The following is a 14,497-nucleotide window of genomic DNA, read 5'->3' as shown; positions in this document are numbered from 1 at the left end:
GCACATTCAATATGGGGTGGCTTGCCAGTGTCTTCTCCAGTCATTACCGTTTACCCCCCAGCAAGCTGGGTACTCATTTTACTGACCTCGGAAGGATGGAAAGCTGAGTCAACCTTGAGCCGGCTGCTGGGGTTGAACTCCCAGCCTCATGGGCAAAGCTTTCAGACGGCTGCCTTACCACTCTGCACCACAAGAGGCTTTGTTTGTACACTATGTATATTTATAAATGTAACCATTTAAGTAAATATGCATGCATTGATCTGCTAAGTTTATCTCCCCTACTTTAATGACTTTGTCCTTTTGGTCAAGTTCCTAAGTGAACATTAACCCAATGGTACTGTGGAGCAGGACCCAAAAGTGGGTTGTGTGACTCTGTCACAGAGCAAGACCAGGAGGGAGGGAGGTGAACTTGGTAAGCTGGGAGAAGATGCTTCTGGGAGGCTTGATGGCAAAATTGGGTTTACTTTATTTATACTTGGGTTTACTTCTGCCTAAAGTATAAAATGTCCAGCCTGTCGCTCAGTAATACAGTATAATTACTAAATAAGAAAAACAAAATCTAAATTTGGTCTCTGTTCTCTAATGAGAGATGCTTGTGTTTTTATGTTGGGGAGGGGGCATAGCATAGATTATTTATTGTATGGCATGTGTAGTGTAGCCAGGAGAGCCAAGGATTGTCTGGTGGCCAAGCAAGGATGTTCAGAGGTGGTTTGCCATTGTGTGCCTCTACATCATGGAAGGTCATGGGAAGAATAGCAAGTTTATAAGCAAGTGTTACTTCAAAAAGCATAAGGGCTGCTTCATGAATGCTTTGGGCTGAGCAATCACATGGCTAGAGATCAGAAGCTGACAGAACCAAATATTTTAATCAAAGGACCCACTCCCGATAGTAGTAATTTCCAGTGATATTTCAATGGATGTTGGCAACTACTGATTTTTGAGGTGGGGGGGGGATTTTGTTCCGAGGATTAATCTGGAATGACAAAATGTTCTTCTAATCCAATTTAGCCAAGATATTGGGGAGAAGACATCTTCAAAAGACCCTGGAGATGCTGTAGTTTGTCTTGGACATCTGAACAGAACAGATTTAATACTAGAAACTAGATGTAACTGTTAGAATGCTGGACTACAGTCAAGGAAGCCTAGGCTTCATCCCACTATGCTTTCATTATTGCTGCAAATTCCAGAGGTAGCAATAAGAGCATTGGTCCTAATGCTGCGACCCACAGTTCCTCATGTTGTGGTGACACCCAACATTATGCAAGAGTTCTTTCACAGAAATTAAACCAAAACTGACCAATGGTGTGAAGATCCATTGTTCGTGATTGTTTATAAATTTTTTTTCCTGGGGTTTCTCAGTTCAGTTCTGCCTCTTGTCCCACCATGCCAATCTCGCTCTTTTCTGCTGTTGCAGACAGATGAACACTCCATCTCGATCTACCTCACAAGACTGTTGTATGGATGGCGCCCTTCCAGCCAAGTTTCTTGCCCTGCTGCGACCCCTGTGAAAGGGTCATTTGACCCCCAAAGGAGTCCCGACCCCCAAGTTGAGAACCACTGAATAAGGGCATCCACACAGAGATATTTTCCTTTCTCTTTGATATCCTCATGCCCACCCCCCTGCTTCTGCATCACTAGAAGGCTTTTTGCTAGCTTAAAAAATTGATAGTAGCTATAGCAGTGAAGAGTTATTACACTACTAGATCAAAGCTTAAGGATAGGCTTTGAAGGGCCCCCCCGGGGGTGGGCGCCGTCCCCCCGATCTCCCTGCGTCCCTGGGGGCCTCGCTGCTTGGAGGGCCGAGGGGAAGCCATCCCTACCTGCCCCCGCCTGGCTCTTGGCTTCCCCGGGGGCCTCCCAGGAGGGCCGTTCCGTGCGCAATGTGGCAGCCCTGCTGGAAGGCATCCCTGGCCGGCCTCCTCCCCGCCTGTCTCCCAGCTTCCCCTTGGAGGCCCCAGGGGAAGCCATCCCCGCTTGGGCCACTCCCCGGCTGGCTGCCGACTTCCCCGGGGGCGTCCGAGCAGGGCCGCCACATCTTCAATGCGGTGGCCCTGCTTCAAGGCCCCAGGGGAAGCCATCCCCGGCTGCCGCCGTCCCCACCAGGCTCCCATCTCACCAGGTACTGTGGTGCTGGGCCATGCTGCCGTTGTTGCAGGCAACCTTCGCTGCTGCCCTGGCCATTGCTGTTGAGGGCCCAATTGGAAGGCACTTTGTGCCTTCCGTTTGGGCCGTCACCTGACTGGTCAAAACGGCTGTCCGTCCACTTTGCACCTTCCGATTGGCCCCTCACCCGGACTGATCCCGCCCACTTAGCCCTTAGCGGATTATGAAGGAGGAACGATAGTAACTACTGATACTTTTAAATAGCGAGAAAAAACACTGGTGGGACAGAATGGAAAGGGGAAATGCAGGAACAAAGTAGTGCTGATATCAGTGGAGAGATTTAAAAATCCTCACTTATTTCCTGTCCTCATAATAGGTGAATCCAGTTTGACTCCATTTTTCTTTCAAGGTCATATAAACCTAAGTGGGGTTGAGAGAGATCACAGTAAAGCAGGGGAGACTGGAGGGTAGACAATTGTACAGTGATGTTGTGGGGACTCTCCCAAACAATGCTCCACTTTGGGATGCAGGCAAAGCAAAACAGTGTGGAAGCAGTCCATGGTAAATAGCTAGAGCCACAGGGCAGGAAGACTTGGGGCAAATCTGGTAAGACACAGGAGACAACTCACTTGAAAGCAGACTCCATGGCTGCAAGTAAACAATTCTCCATCACAAGCTGTCTTACAATATAACTAAAGCAATCATTATGAAAATACAGAAACCACAATTTAAAATCTCAGTTAAGACTGCTAATAAAAACTAAATCAGTCAACTACAGTCCAAAATAAGACTTATCTTCCAATTTCCAGAGGGAAATGTATACCTGTTCTATTCTGTGGATGTCTTCCACTAACAGGTGAAGACTTTTTTGCTTCCATTTCCAGAGCCAGTTTGGTGTAGTGGTTAGGAGTGCGGACTTCTAATCTGGCATGCCAGGTTCGCTTCTGGGCTCCCCCACATGCAACCAGCTGGGTGACCTTGGGCTCGCCATGGCACTGATAAAACTGTTCTGACCGAGCAGTGATATCAGGGCTCTCTCAGCCTCACCCACCCCACAGGGTATCTGTTGTGGGGAGAGGAAAGGGAAGGCGACTGTAAGCCGCTTTGAGCCTCCTTTGGGTAGGGAAAAGTGGCATATAAGAACCAACTCTTCTTCTTCTCCATTTCCTCAGTGATCCCTCCTTCCTGGCCAATGTTTTAATTGTAGTTGTTAGGTATTTTGTGTGTGGTTTCAATGATGTGTATTTGTTGGTTGTAATGGTTTTTAAGATGTGACTCATTCTATCCAGTTATTTATTTCTACTCAAAGCATTGAACATATAAACAACCCTGAGGACACTGATTTAATTATACAGAGGGAGGTATGCAACCCTGACTACACTGAATATAGGTGGGTTATGCTCCAGCTGCTCTTAGGGCAAGGGAATCTGTACGTAAAAGAGGTAAATCATATTGGGACCTGCATGCTGTAAGCCCAACCAACTCTGTGTTCCCATAGTGGTCAGTCTATCCTCAGTGAGTCATCATGTCACTTTTCATAATCTTTTTCAGTTTCATAGTAGACAGCTGAATGTAGTTTGAGATTTGCATTCCATAGTGCACACAAATACACAATGTTTAATACCAAAACACTGCCAACTATATTTTACAGAGAGAAAATTGTCAGGATCTACCTGGTTGCCAACCTCCTGTCATGATCACTTGGTGATGTTATTCTATTGTAATCTGCCAGTGCAGAATGGGACTGGGAAAGTTAACTGATTGTAACTGTTTCTATTGCTTTGCATTGCTCACTTGCTTGTGTAGTCTAATTGCCAATTTTCTCTTGGGAGGATGGAACTGTGGAAAAGGGAAGCTTGGATGTTATCAGTGAGCTGGCCTTGACCCAGCCTTGTAGAAATGATCTCTGTGCACCTGTGGCACAAGACTAGTTTGCATACTTTTCCTGTGAACAGGGGAAACTCGTGAGAGCCACCAAGGTTAGGGATAAAACCAAATCTAGAGAAATAGAAACAATTTATTATTAGAGTAAGAGCCTCTTGCGGCGCAGAGTGGTAAGGCAGCTGTCTGAAAGCTTTGCCCATGAGGCTGGGAGTTCGATCCCAGCAGCCGGCTCAAGGTTGACTCAGCCTTCCATCCTTCCGAGGTCGGTAAAATGAGTACCCAGCTTGCTGGGGGGTAAACGGTAATGACTGGGGAAGGCACTGGCAAACCACCCCGTACTGAGTCTGCCATGAAAACGCTAGAGGGCGTCACCCCAAGGGTCAGACATGACTCGGTGCTTGCACAGGGGATACCTTTACCTTTACCTTTATTATTAGAGTACACTACAAATGCCAACAAGTTAAGACCTATCACGTTTTGACCATATTGATCTTCATTAGAGGTCAATATATAGATACACACTTCTGTATATAACAATTTTTTAAATTTATAATGGGGTAAATTCTTTGCTATGGCTGGTTCTGGTTCTGCAAAGTATTCGTATTGGCAGAATCCTCAATCAGCAAATATTTCGTATTCCTCCGCTGGGTACTTGAAAATCCTGCTTGTGAGTTGGTGGTGTTGTGAGTTGGAGGTGGGATTTCTGGGGTTGTATTTATCAGTGTATTTCCTATCAGATTAGTTTCAGCAAGAATTATCATGAGCTTTGTAAAGGTATCCCCTGTGCAAGCACCAGGTCATGCCTGACCCTTGGGGTGACGCCCTCTAGCGTTTTCATGGCAGATTCAATATGGGGTGGTTTGCCAGTGCCTTCCCCAATCATTACCGTTTACCCCCCCCCAGCAAGCTGGGTACTCATTTTACCGACCTCGGGAGGATGGAAGGCTGAGTCAACCTTGAGCCGGCTGCTGGGATAGAACTCCCAGCCTCATGGGCAGACAGCTTCAGACAGCATTTCTGCTGCCTTACCACCCTGCGCCACAAGAGGCCCCATGAGCTTCATATTGCTACTTTAATAAACTGCTTTTGCTGCTAATGCCAAGTGTATTCATTGAGAATGTTGACGGGGGTCTGATGACAGCTCCTAATACTATTTTTCAACCAGTTGCAACGGGGGGGGGGGGCTGCTTACATTTCCAGGCTTAGAAATGTCAATGCTGCCCCAACAGGAACATTAAGACTGGAGCCAATGTGATGACCCACAATCATCTGGCTTCTCAAAGTGAGGTGCCAGGCTTGGAAATAAACATGGACAAAGAAGATTGTGGAGGAACTTTAGTTGAGAAATGTCAGTGTTCCAGCTCTGGGTTGAGAAATACCTGGAGATCTTGAGGGTGAAGCTTTGGGACAGCAGAGTTTGGGGAAGGGAGAGACACCAGTAGGGTATAGTGTTGTAGCCATTTTTCTCCATGGGAACTGATATTGGTTGTTTGGAGATCAATGGTAATAGCAGGAGACCTCCAGGTACCATCTGGAGGTTGGCAACCCTAAGCATAAGGGATCACAATAGCTTAACATACATTGACAAGGTATTCATAAATGTTAGGTAATAGAGTGTAGGAGCTTTTGTATCCAGATCAGCAGCTTTCACGTGATATGAGTGGATACTGATTGAAAGAATTTAATTTATGAGGTAGCACAATGCAAGAAGCATGAACCCTCCCTGATTTCCTCTCAAAAAGCAACCCATTTACAGATTCAGCTAAGAAGGCAAAGTCTGTCTGCAAATGACCACTACCACCACCAAAATGGGCTTCTGTTGGCCCTTTAATTTTGAACGCTTTCAAATATCTGGAGGTTCCAAAAGAGAGAGGGTGCCAGGGGCAAAAGGCCTGAAGGAGTGGCAGTTGAAAACGATCTCTTTGGCTTCAAATTCAGTATGTAGGAACCATGATTAAACTCAGGCATTTCTTTCTCCTGTTGTATCCGAAGAAATGAGCTGTCTGTCTGGAGTAAATGTTGTTAGTTTTTAAGGTACAATAGGATTTCTGTTTTGTCTCACCCAGAATAGTTTCATTGACAATTTTGTTGTAAAATTAAGCCATGATCACATGCTTAAGCCATGATCTCATTACCAGATTTGCACTGTTGTTTCCTATATTTATTCCTATGTAAGAACCAACTCTCCTCCTCCTTCCTGTAGTGATATTGCCTCTCCCTCCTCCTCCTTTCTGTAGTGATATTGCCTCTCCCTTGTTCAGTTTCTTTGTTATGGCCATGGAACTGTAAGTGTTTTGAACTGACTCTCTTGCTGTCTGAAGGCCTACACACCAATTTATTTATTTGATTTCTATACCGCCCTTCCATATGGCTCAGGGCGGTTTCCATACATACAACATGGGGGATACATGGAACGAATTCATATATAACATAAACAAATACAACAACAACAATAATCTACATAACACAATTTCAGTGATCTTAAACAATATAACAGGAACAGAACTTAGCTAGGACTCTTAAAGAGGACAGACTGGTTCAGGCCATGGAGAGGATATCTGAGGGGGGACCTGTTGTCGGCCTCAGGCAAATGCCTGGTGGAGGAGCTCCTTTTTGCAGGCCCTGCAGAATTTTGGGAGTTCAGATAGGGCCCTGATCTCTTCATGGAGCTCGTTCCACCAGGTGGGGACCAGGACAGAAAAAGCTCTGGCCCTCGTTGAGGACCGACGTGCTTCTTTGGGGCTAGCTACTTGGCGATGGCAGAGCGTAATGCTCTTTTGGGGGTATAGGCAGGGAGACGGTCTCTTAGGCACACTTAGGTACCTGGTCTAATTATTTTTAAAATTTTATTTAAAAAATGTATACATTGCATTTCTGCCCTCATTATGGTCACCCATATCAACCAGAAAATAGGGAGAGGTTGCTGAAAGTTATACCTTGCATACATAGTCATGTCTATGAAACTGCACAGATTGTATGGGACCATTGAAAATAGATTTAGTAGAGCATTGAAGATAACTTTGCCGACCTTCGTCATGTTGGTAATGTTTTTTGTCTTTTAATGGGGATTTTAGGACACTGTAACCCGCCACGAGCTTACTGGGAGTGGCAGGAAACAAATCTAATAATAATAAACATAATATTTGGAAAACATGGCGGCCGCACCGGACGCCAGTGCTTAAGGCTCCGCCCGGGGCTAGAATTATGAGTGCCAAAAAACAGGAAGGCACTCTCCCCCGTGCAATGGCTGGGGGTTGGGGACTAGCTTATGCTTCCCCCCACCTCTTTTCCGTGAAAACGGACTGGGCACAGAGTGCAGAGCAGCGGCAAAAACAGCAGCGAGAGGGACGATCACAGCAGCCTAGCTTGCTTAACTCCACACAGGGCTCGCGTCAGAGGCCTCCCCAGCAGAAAACTCCTTGGCTGGGAGAAGGGGACCAGCGTGAGCCGCAGGGCAAGTTGGGCCGAACCGGGACGGGGGTTGTTGGGATAGAGGTCCCCGTGGAAGACCTTCGCTCCCCCCCTCCTGTGGATCATACACTCTTCGCCATTCCTGAGAGTCACCCAGCGCGCGCCCCGACAACGTTGTGGCTGAACGGGCAGAAAAAAAATGGTGTGAGGAAACCACAAGCCCACTGGTGAGAAGACCTGCTCCCTACCTGGCCTCAGAATTGACTTGGCCCCCCTGCGCGGACGCAGTGATAAACTATGGCGGCAGCAGCGGAGGAGAGCAGCCTGAGAGCGGCTGGAGTCCCGGAGCTGGTTGCAGGAGCCAGGAGACAACCAGGCAGCCTGCAGGAGGTTCCAGCAGGCGAGGGGAGGGAGGTCCGAGGTGGCATTCTGACCCACTCACACCGGCGGGGCAACCAAGGAGCCCTCACCGGTGGAAGTGTAGCCTGGAGGACAGAGAAGCTTTGCTGCTTCTCCTTTAAGAGCTGGAACGGGACTGAGGGAGCTGAGACCAGGTCTCTGACTGCCACCTAGAGGCAACCGGAATATCGCCCAGAATTAATTCTGGCTCTTGCCTCTTAAACTCCATCTGGTGGCCACGACAGAAATAGCACTGAACCTGTCTCTTTTTTTACTCCCTTTTATTTCTGTTGTCTTGTTCTGACTGGCCTTCTGGCAACAGTTCTGTGCTGGGCGGAGGGGGGTGATTGGGGGGTCGTCACCGAGAGAGGATGTGGGATAGAATTAGGCTCAGCTGAGTTGGGGAGGTTGACCCACCAGGCAGAGAGAACCCCTGTTTCAGGCGGGATCTTGCTGGGTGGCTAAACCCACCTCACTAGTTGCTAGGGTAGGTGGGTGAGGGGAGGGGGGTTGAGAGGGACTAGATTAGAGTGGGCCGGGTGGGTTAGGGCGGGTGGAGTGCAGCTAGGGAAGGAGAAGCTAGCTTAGGAGTAGAGTAGGATCCTCTCTTGGGGAGCGGAGAGTGGGGCTATGGATGGGGATTTGTTCCCTGGGGGGGGCAAAACTGGGGCCAGGATCCCAACGATCATGGGTCAAGGGCGTTATGGCTGGGGGACGAGGTTGGACAAGAGAAGGGTTGGGAGCGCTCGTGTCCCGTTTAGGGCCCGGCCGTGGAGTCACGGCCGGCGCTCTGGGTGCGCTCGATTCCCTTCTAACCTCCGTCCCATCCCCAGAGATGTGAGGGTGGAGGCTAGGGGAGAAAAGGGTCCAACATTGGTCTTGTGCAATGCACGGTTGATTAAGAACAAGGTTGCAGCTCTGCAGCACTTCTTCGCGGAGTCAAAGGCGGACCTTGCATGCCTGACCGAGACCTGGGTGAAGGAAAGAGAGTTGGTGGCCCTGAGAGATCTGGCACCCCCACGCTACTTGGTCCTCGACCAATCTTGGACCCACAAGAGGGGGGGGGGTGGCAATCCTGGTCCGAGAGACTTTCGCCTACAGGGCTCTCCCAGGGCCGGAAATCGGGGGAGTGGAGTGTGTCGGTATTGGATGGGGCGCGGTTGAGAGCTTGGCTATCTGGCTAGTTTACCGTCCACCCAACGCGCCGCCAGATGCCTGCTGGAGGTGGCGGCCGCCTGGGCGCTGCAGTTTCCCAGGCTTTTAATCCTGGGTGACTTCAATGTTCATGCAGACGCGCCGTCCTCAGGACTTGGCGGAGACCTGGTGTCTTCCACGGCAACTCTGGGGCTCTCGCAATTTGTTAACGGCCCTACCCATCACGCCGGCCACACACACGATCTGATTTTTGGTGCTGGGATAGAGGTGGTTCTGGATGCAGCCTTGGCTGTGCCGTGGTCACTACGCCCTGCGGGCTCGGCTCAGGATACCACCCCCTCCCCAGTTGGGCGGCGGGCGGATTTTTGCCTGCCCGCGGAGACTTATGGATCCGATTGGATTCCGGAATGCTCTGCGGGACACGTTGCCTCCTGGCGACTCACTAGAGGCCTTGGTGGAGGACTGGCAGTTCTGCCTGATGGCTGCTATAGATGAGATCGCCCCTAAACATCCTCTCTGCCCTTGATTCAAACGGGCCCCCTGGCATACTGGGGGACTCCGGGAGAAGAAAAGGGAAGTGAGACGACTGGACCGAGTGTGGTGGAAGACTCGTGACGAGGTTACAAGAACATCTTATCGCACGCTTATGAGGGCGTATGAGATGGCGGTGAAAGTGGCTAAACGAGAGTTCATTTTCCGTCTTGTAGTGCAGTCCCACATTGGGGGACTGCGCAGGCCTGCCGCTCGGAACTTTCCCTAGCTAAAAGTCTCCAAAGAAGGCACTCCGCTCCGCTACCACGCGTGCGCCAGGTTTCCTGCGCACCGATCACGAGGACACGGGGCGGAGCGCCCACCCTCCTCAGTTCTCTTTTTGCCGCCGCAATTAGTGGACGTCCTTTGCGGATGTCCTTTGCTAGTCTCATCTTTTTCTTACTGCGTCTGCGATTAGTCTCCTCATCTTTTTCTTCTTCGTCAGCGATTTTCTTCAGAATGGCTTCTAAGGCTATTTTTAAGAAGTGCAGCCAGTGTGCTGTGAAGCATGACAGTTGCCTTATTTGTCTGGGTGAGGGCCACTCCGTACCTTCGTGTACAATTTGTCAGAAGTTTACTCCGAAGGCCCGCTCTGACAGAGCTACGAGGCTCAAGGCAGCGCTTTGGGAGAAGGCCCTGTCGGCAGATCCTCCTGTACGGACCCAGTCTGAGCCGACTCCATCTCTGGCCCCATCGAAGGTGCCATCCGTCCTTGGATCCAGACCTTCCTCCGTCCGTTCTGCCATGGAGCCGTCAAGAGGCTCCCCAAAACCTCCTAAGAGACCCCCAGTGGCGTCTGAGGTTCCTAACGTACCTTCGGCACCGACTTTACCGCCTTCGGAATGGGGCGCCTCAGCTGATCCCCCTGTTAAAAAGGCAAAAAAGTCTAAGCATAAGGACAAGCCTTCGGTTCCGAAACAGGGATCCATGGGTTACATTCGCCGGTCCTCTACGCCTCCGTTGCGAGAGCCTTTAACACAATCCTATTCCTTGGATGTGCAGGACGATAGATCCTCGGTTGCGCTGCCTCGATCAGTCTCTGCTCCCCCGGCTCAATGGAGACCGTTGACCCAGGTCCCTGTGGGACATTCACCGGTATATGTCGGCCAATGGGACCGGCCTCTGGCCGAGGAGGAGGATCCTGTTCTGGACTTCCCTGACAGCGCTTCGGCCATGATGTCGGCTGTTCCGTCGGGTTCGTTTGGGCCCCAGTCCGTTCCAATTCCCACCAGCCCAGAGTCCGCGTTGGATCCGTCCCCCGATGAAGCCTTGGCAGACCCTACCTCAGCTTCGCCTACTGAGGACTACAGAATGTATGGAGAGCAGCTCCTAAGAATGGCCAAGGCCCTTGACCTGGATGTTTCGACGTCGGATGCAAGGCCCAAGGACAAGATCCTGAGCAGACTCTATTCTAATACCCCGTAGAATATTGCCCTGCCTATTATTCAGGGTTTCGAAGATCTGACGGTCCCTATCTGGGACAAACCTCCTTCGGTACAACCGGCACCGAAAAAAATTGAATCCTTGTACAGGGTGAAGCCTGATTCTTCGGAATATCTTTCCATCCATCCGTCTGCCACGTCTTCCATTATAGACGATATGCAGTTGAAACGCAAACCTGGCCAGCTTGGATACGTTGGGACGGGAGGTCTACTCTTCCTCGGCGCTCAGTTTTCGTATAGCCAATTACCAGGCCATCATAGGCGCCTATCAGCTTTGCCTGTGGGAGAGTTTCTCGAAGTATATCGAGCTGATTCCCGAAGAGCAGCGAAGCCTTGCCCGCATGATCCAAGCCGAGGCGATCAAAACTTCCAAACAGGGTATCAACTCAGGCAAGCATGCGGCAGATATTGCGGCCCGATCCATGGCCTCTGCTATCGTCCTTCGTTGCCATCAGTACACCGTTTTACCTTTTGGATTAGCTACTGCTCCGCGGGTTTTCACAAAGTGTATGGCAGTAGTAATCGCTTTTCTCAGGCTGAGAGGCATTACAATATTTCCATAACTGGATGATTGGCTTTTAGTGGGTCCTGACGCTTCGAAGCTCACGAACCAGGTCCGATTTACCTTATTGGTTTGTGCCCGACTGGGTTTGGCAGTGAACAGAGAGAAGTCCCGCCTTGTTCCATCACAGGAGGTAGAGTTCATAGGAGCATTCCTAAATTCGTCTAATGCTACTGCCTTCTTGCCAATCCATAGAATACAGCCCTTGTCTTCCATTCTGGGTTCCTTTGGACGGAACCGATGACAACCTGCATACAGATTTCAACAGGCTCTTGGCCTTATGGCCTCAGTGACAGCTGTGGTCCCCTATGCCAGATGGCATATGAGGGGTCTTTAACCCATTAAGACACAGTTCCAAGAGAACTGAAGATGGCGCCATAAAGAAAGCTGGACTTCTGTTCAGCTCTTAAGCCATGCCGAGGGTCAGGAGCTTCTGCACCTGGCTGACCTGAACAGATACGCAAATCTGCTCACCGGTCGCCCCAGGAACCGGGAACGGCATCCTGAGGGTCCTACAGATCCGTGGGGAGATAGGAAGACCTCCCTGGATTAATAGCGGCTTGTGCTCAAGGTCACGATGGCATCTTTGTCGCAAACAACTTTACAAGCTTGAAACGACCAGCCGACCTTATATTCTTCCCAGACCATCATTTACCAGATCGACAGGAGCAGAAGCTGACAGAAGCTGGAATCTGCAACAGTAAGAGTTGAAAGCTTTCTGGCTTTTCTCTCTCTTCTCCCACAAGCTCTTCCCCCCCCCCCCAACCAATTCACAAGCGAATTCCTTCTTTCGCCGAGTGAGAGACTCCCAGCTAATTATACCCATTAACCAAACAAAGAGAGTGCTTTGAAGATTTATTGGTGAAAGTTCAGTGGGGGAATTTGACTTGATACGGAGATCGACAAACTGATAATTTGGGATCGCTCGTGCTCCCGCGAGACCTCACGAGACTTTCTGTTTATAGTTTGTGACTGCCTAGAACTATGGAAGAATTAACTAAGGCAAAGCTTTTCCATTTGTTATGCAAAGGAAACTCAGAGATACTGAAAGCAGTCAATAAGCTGGAAAAGGAAATTCGTGGGACTAAGGGGGAGCTTTTGGATGGAGCCCAAGGTCCGGAGAGACCAGCTGATGACGTAGCTCAGCTAACAGTAAATCAAGTGAAACTTCAATGTCTGGAAGTTAATCAACTGGAGGGAGAGAGTGCCAGAGATGTAAAAACCCAAAGTACCTTTAAAGAACCTGGGAAAACAGACTCACGGAAGGAAAGTACCGAAAACCTGGAAGTCTATTCAGAGCAGGAAATGACTTGGATCAGCAAAATAAAAAGAGTCTATTCAAAAGCGACAGCAACTAGGAAGCTATCAGGAGATATTTCTGTGTGACCAGAGGAAGAGATCCAGATTGACAAAGGATTCAGAGCCCCCTCAAAGGCGATTACAAGCAAGAATCAAGTAAGAGATTTCTTTGGCCCTGACAGAAGGACAATCAGAAACACTCTACTATGGAAAAAAACACAATTTCATTTTCTGCGACCACCTGAAAGATGAGCTGAACAATGGAGTATTCTCCTGGCTTCCTGTGAGAAAAATAGCAGTAGTAACCTTTAGGACAGGTCCAATATATGAAGGGAACTGACTTTATATCATTTAAGACAATAATAGAATATATCCTTATAATAGATTATACCCTCCTATGTATCAACAACTACTTTGTTAAGAAAGATGGTAATAACTCCTAGATCAGGATTAATATGCGATGGGAATTGAATATGTATGTTAATATGTATGCTAAAAGAGGATGACAAACCATATTTTATAGGCATTAACAAGACGACAGTAGTAATTCTTGGGTCAGGGCCAATTTATGAAGGAGACTGATCTAATATCATTTAAGATAATAACAGAATGTATTCCTATAACAGATCATACTCTCATATGTATTAACAATCACTTGGCTAAGAAAAATGGTAAAAACTTCTAGACTAGGAATAATATGTGATGGGAACTAAATATCTATGTTAAAAGAGATGGCAAACCATATCAACTGGTCGCTTTTTCTTTACAACTTCTCTGTAAATGCTTTATATAATAATAAACAATAAAATTATTATAAATAAAAAAGACACAGTTCCAACACTTTTTGGTTCCGAGGTTAGTTGTCCGATCCCTTCACTGGTGGTCCTCGGAAAATAACCTGTTGAGGGGTGTACCCTTTGGCTCCTGGACTCATGACTTAGTTCTTACTACTGATGCATCTTTAGAGGGTTGGGGGGCATACTGCGGAGAGTTGTCAACTCAGGGTCGTTGGTCCCCTTGGGAATGTACGTTACACATTAACTTACTGGAAATTCGAGCTGTGTTTTTGGCCTTGACTGCTTTTTCAGATTTATGCCGGAGCAAGTGGATTCTCCTTTGCACAGACAATACTGCGACCCTATTCTACATCAACAAACAAGGGGGCACCGGGTCCTTAGCCCTATGTGCCAAGACCCTGAGAGTGTGGCAGATTCTTTTCGACATTCAGGCAGACATGAGGGCGATACACATAGCGGGCTTCATGAATACCAGGGCAGACAGATTGAGCAGGGTGTTTTCTCAGGAATACGACTGGACACTAGACGACCTGGTCCTGAGCCGTTTATTTTCCCCATGGGGAGTCCCCCAGATCGACCTTTTTGCCAGGGCACATTCTGCGAAGGCCCACGAGTTTTGCTCCCCAGGGAGGATAGACCCGCAGTCTCTAGGAGATGCGTTCCAGATCACATGGACAGGGGTTCAGCATTACGCGTTTCCCCCGCTGCCTCTTATCCCGAGGGTGTTGGTGAAGATGTCTGTGGACAATACGGATGCGATATTGATTGCCCCTTTTTGGCCCCGTCAGCCATGGTTTACCAAGCTGAATTTGATGGCCAACGGCATTTGGATCTTACTTCCATTGGACCCTGCCCTCCTAACTTCCAGTTCCCAACCATGCCCAGATTTATCCAGGCTTCAGCTCACGGCATGG

General features: G+C 48.8%; 1 protein-coding gene across 4 annotated transcripts in view; it reads left to right on the top strand.

Annotated features, from left to right (window-relative positions):
* SIMC1 (SUMO interacting motifs containing 1) overlaps positions 1–14,497 on the top strand; it is a 50,784-nt gene that overhangs the window by 10,308 nt on the left and 25,979 nt on the right. Inside the window, exon 1 of one of the 4 annotated variants that reach the window (XM_077326348.1) lies at positions 5,888–6,021. The exons of the other annotated variants lie outside the window; for them this stretch is intronic. Coding sequence (XP_077182463.1) covers positions 6,004–6,021 — 18 coding nt within the window. The 5' untranslated portion in view covers positions 5,888–6,003. Of the gene's footprint in view, positions 1–5,887; positions 6,022–14,497 lie in introns of those variants that run through there. 4 annotated transcript variants of the gene reach the window in all.

This window comes from Paroedura picta, chromosome 3, assembly GCF_049243985.1.
Source record: "Paroedura picta isolate Pp20150507F chromosome 3, Ppicta_v3.0, whole genome shotgun sequence".
Classification (NCBI taxonomy): Eukaryota; Metazoa; Chordata; class Lepidosauria; order Squamata; family Gekkonidae; genus Paroedura; species Paroedura picta.
This window is presented reverse-complemented; position numbering and strand designations above follow the sequence as displayed.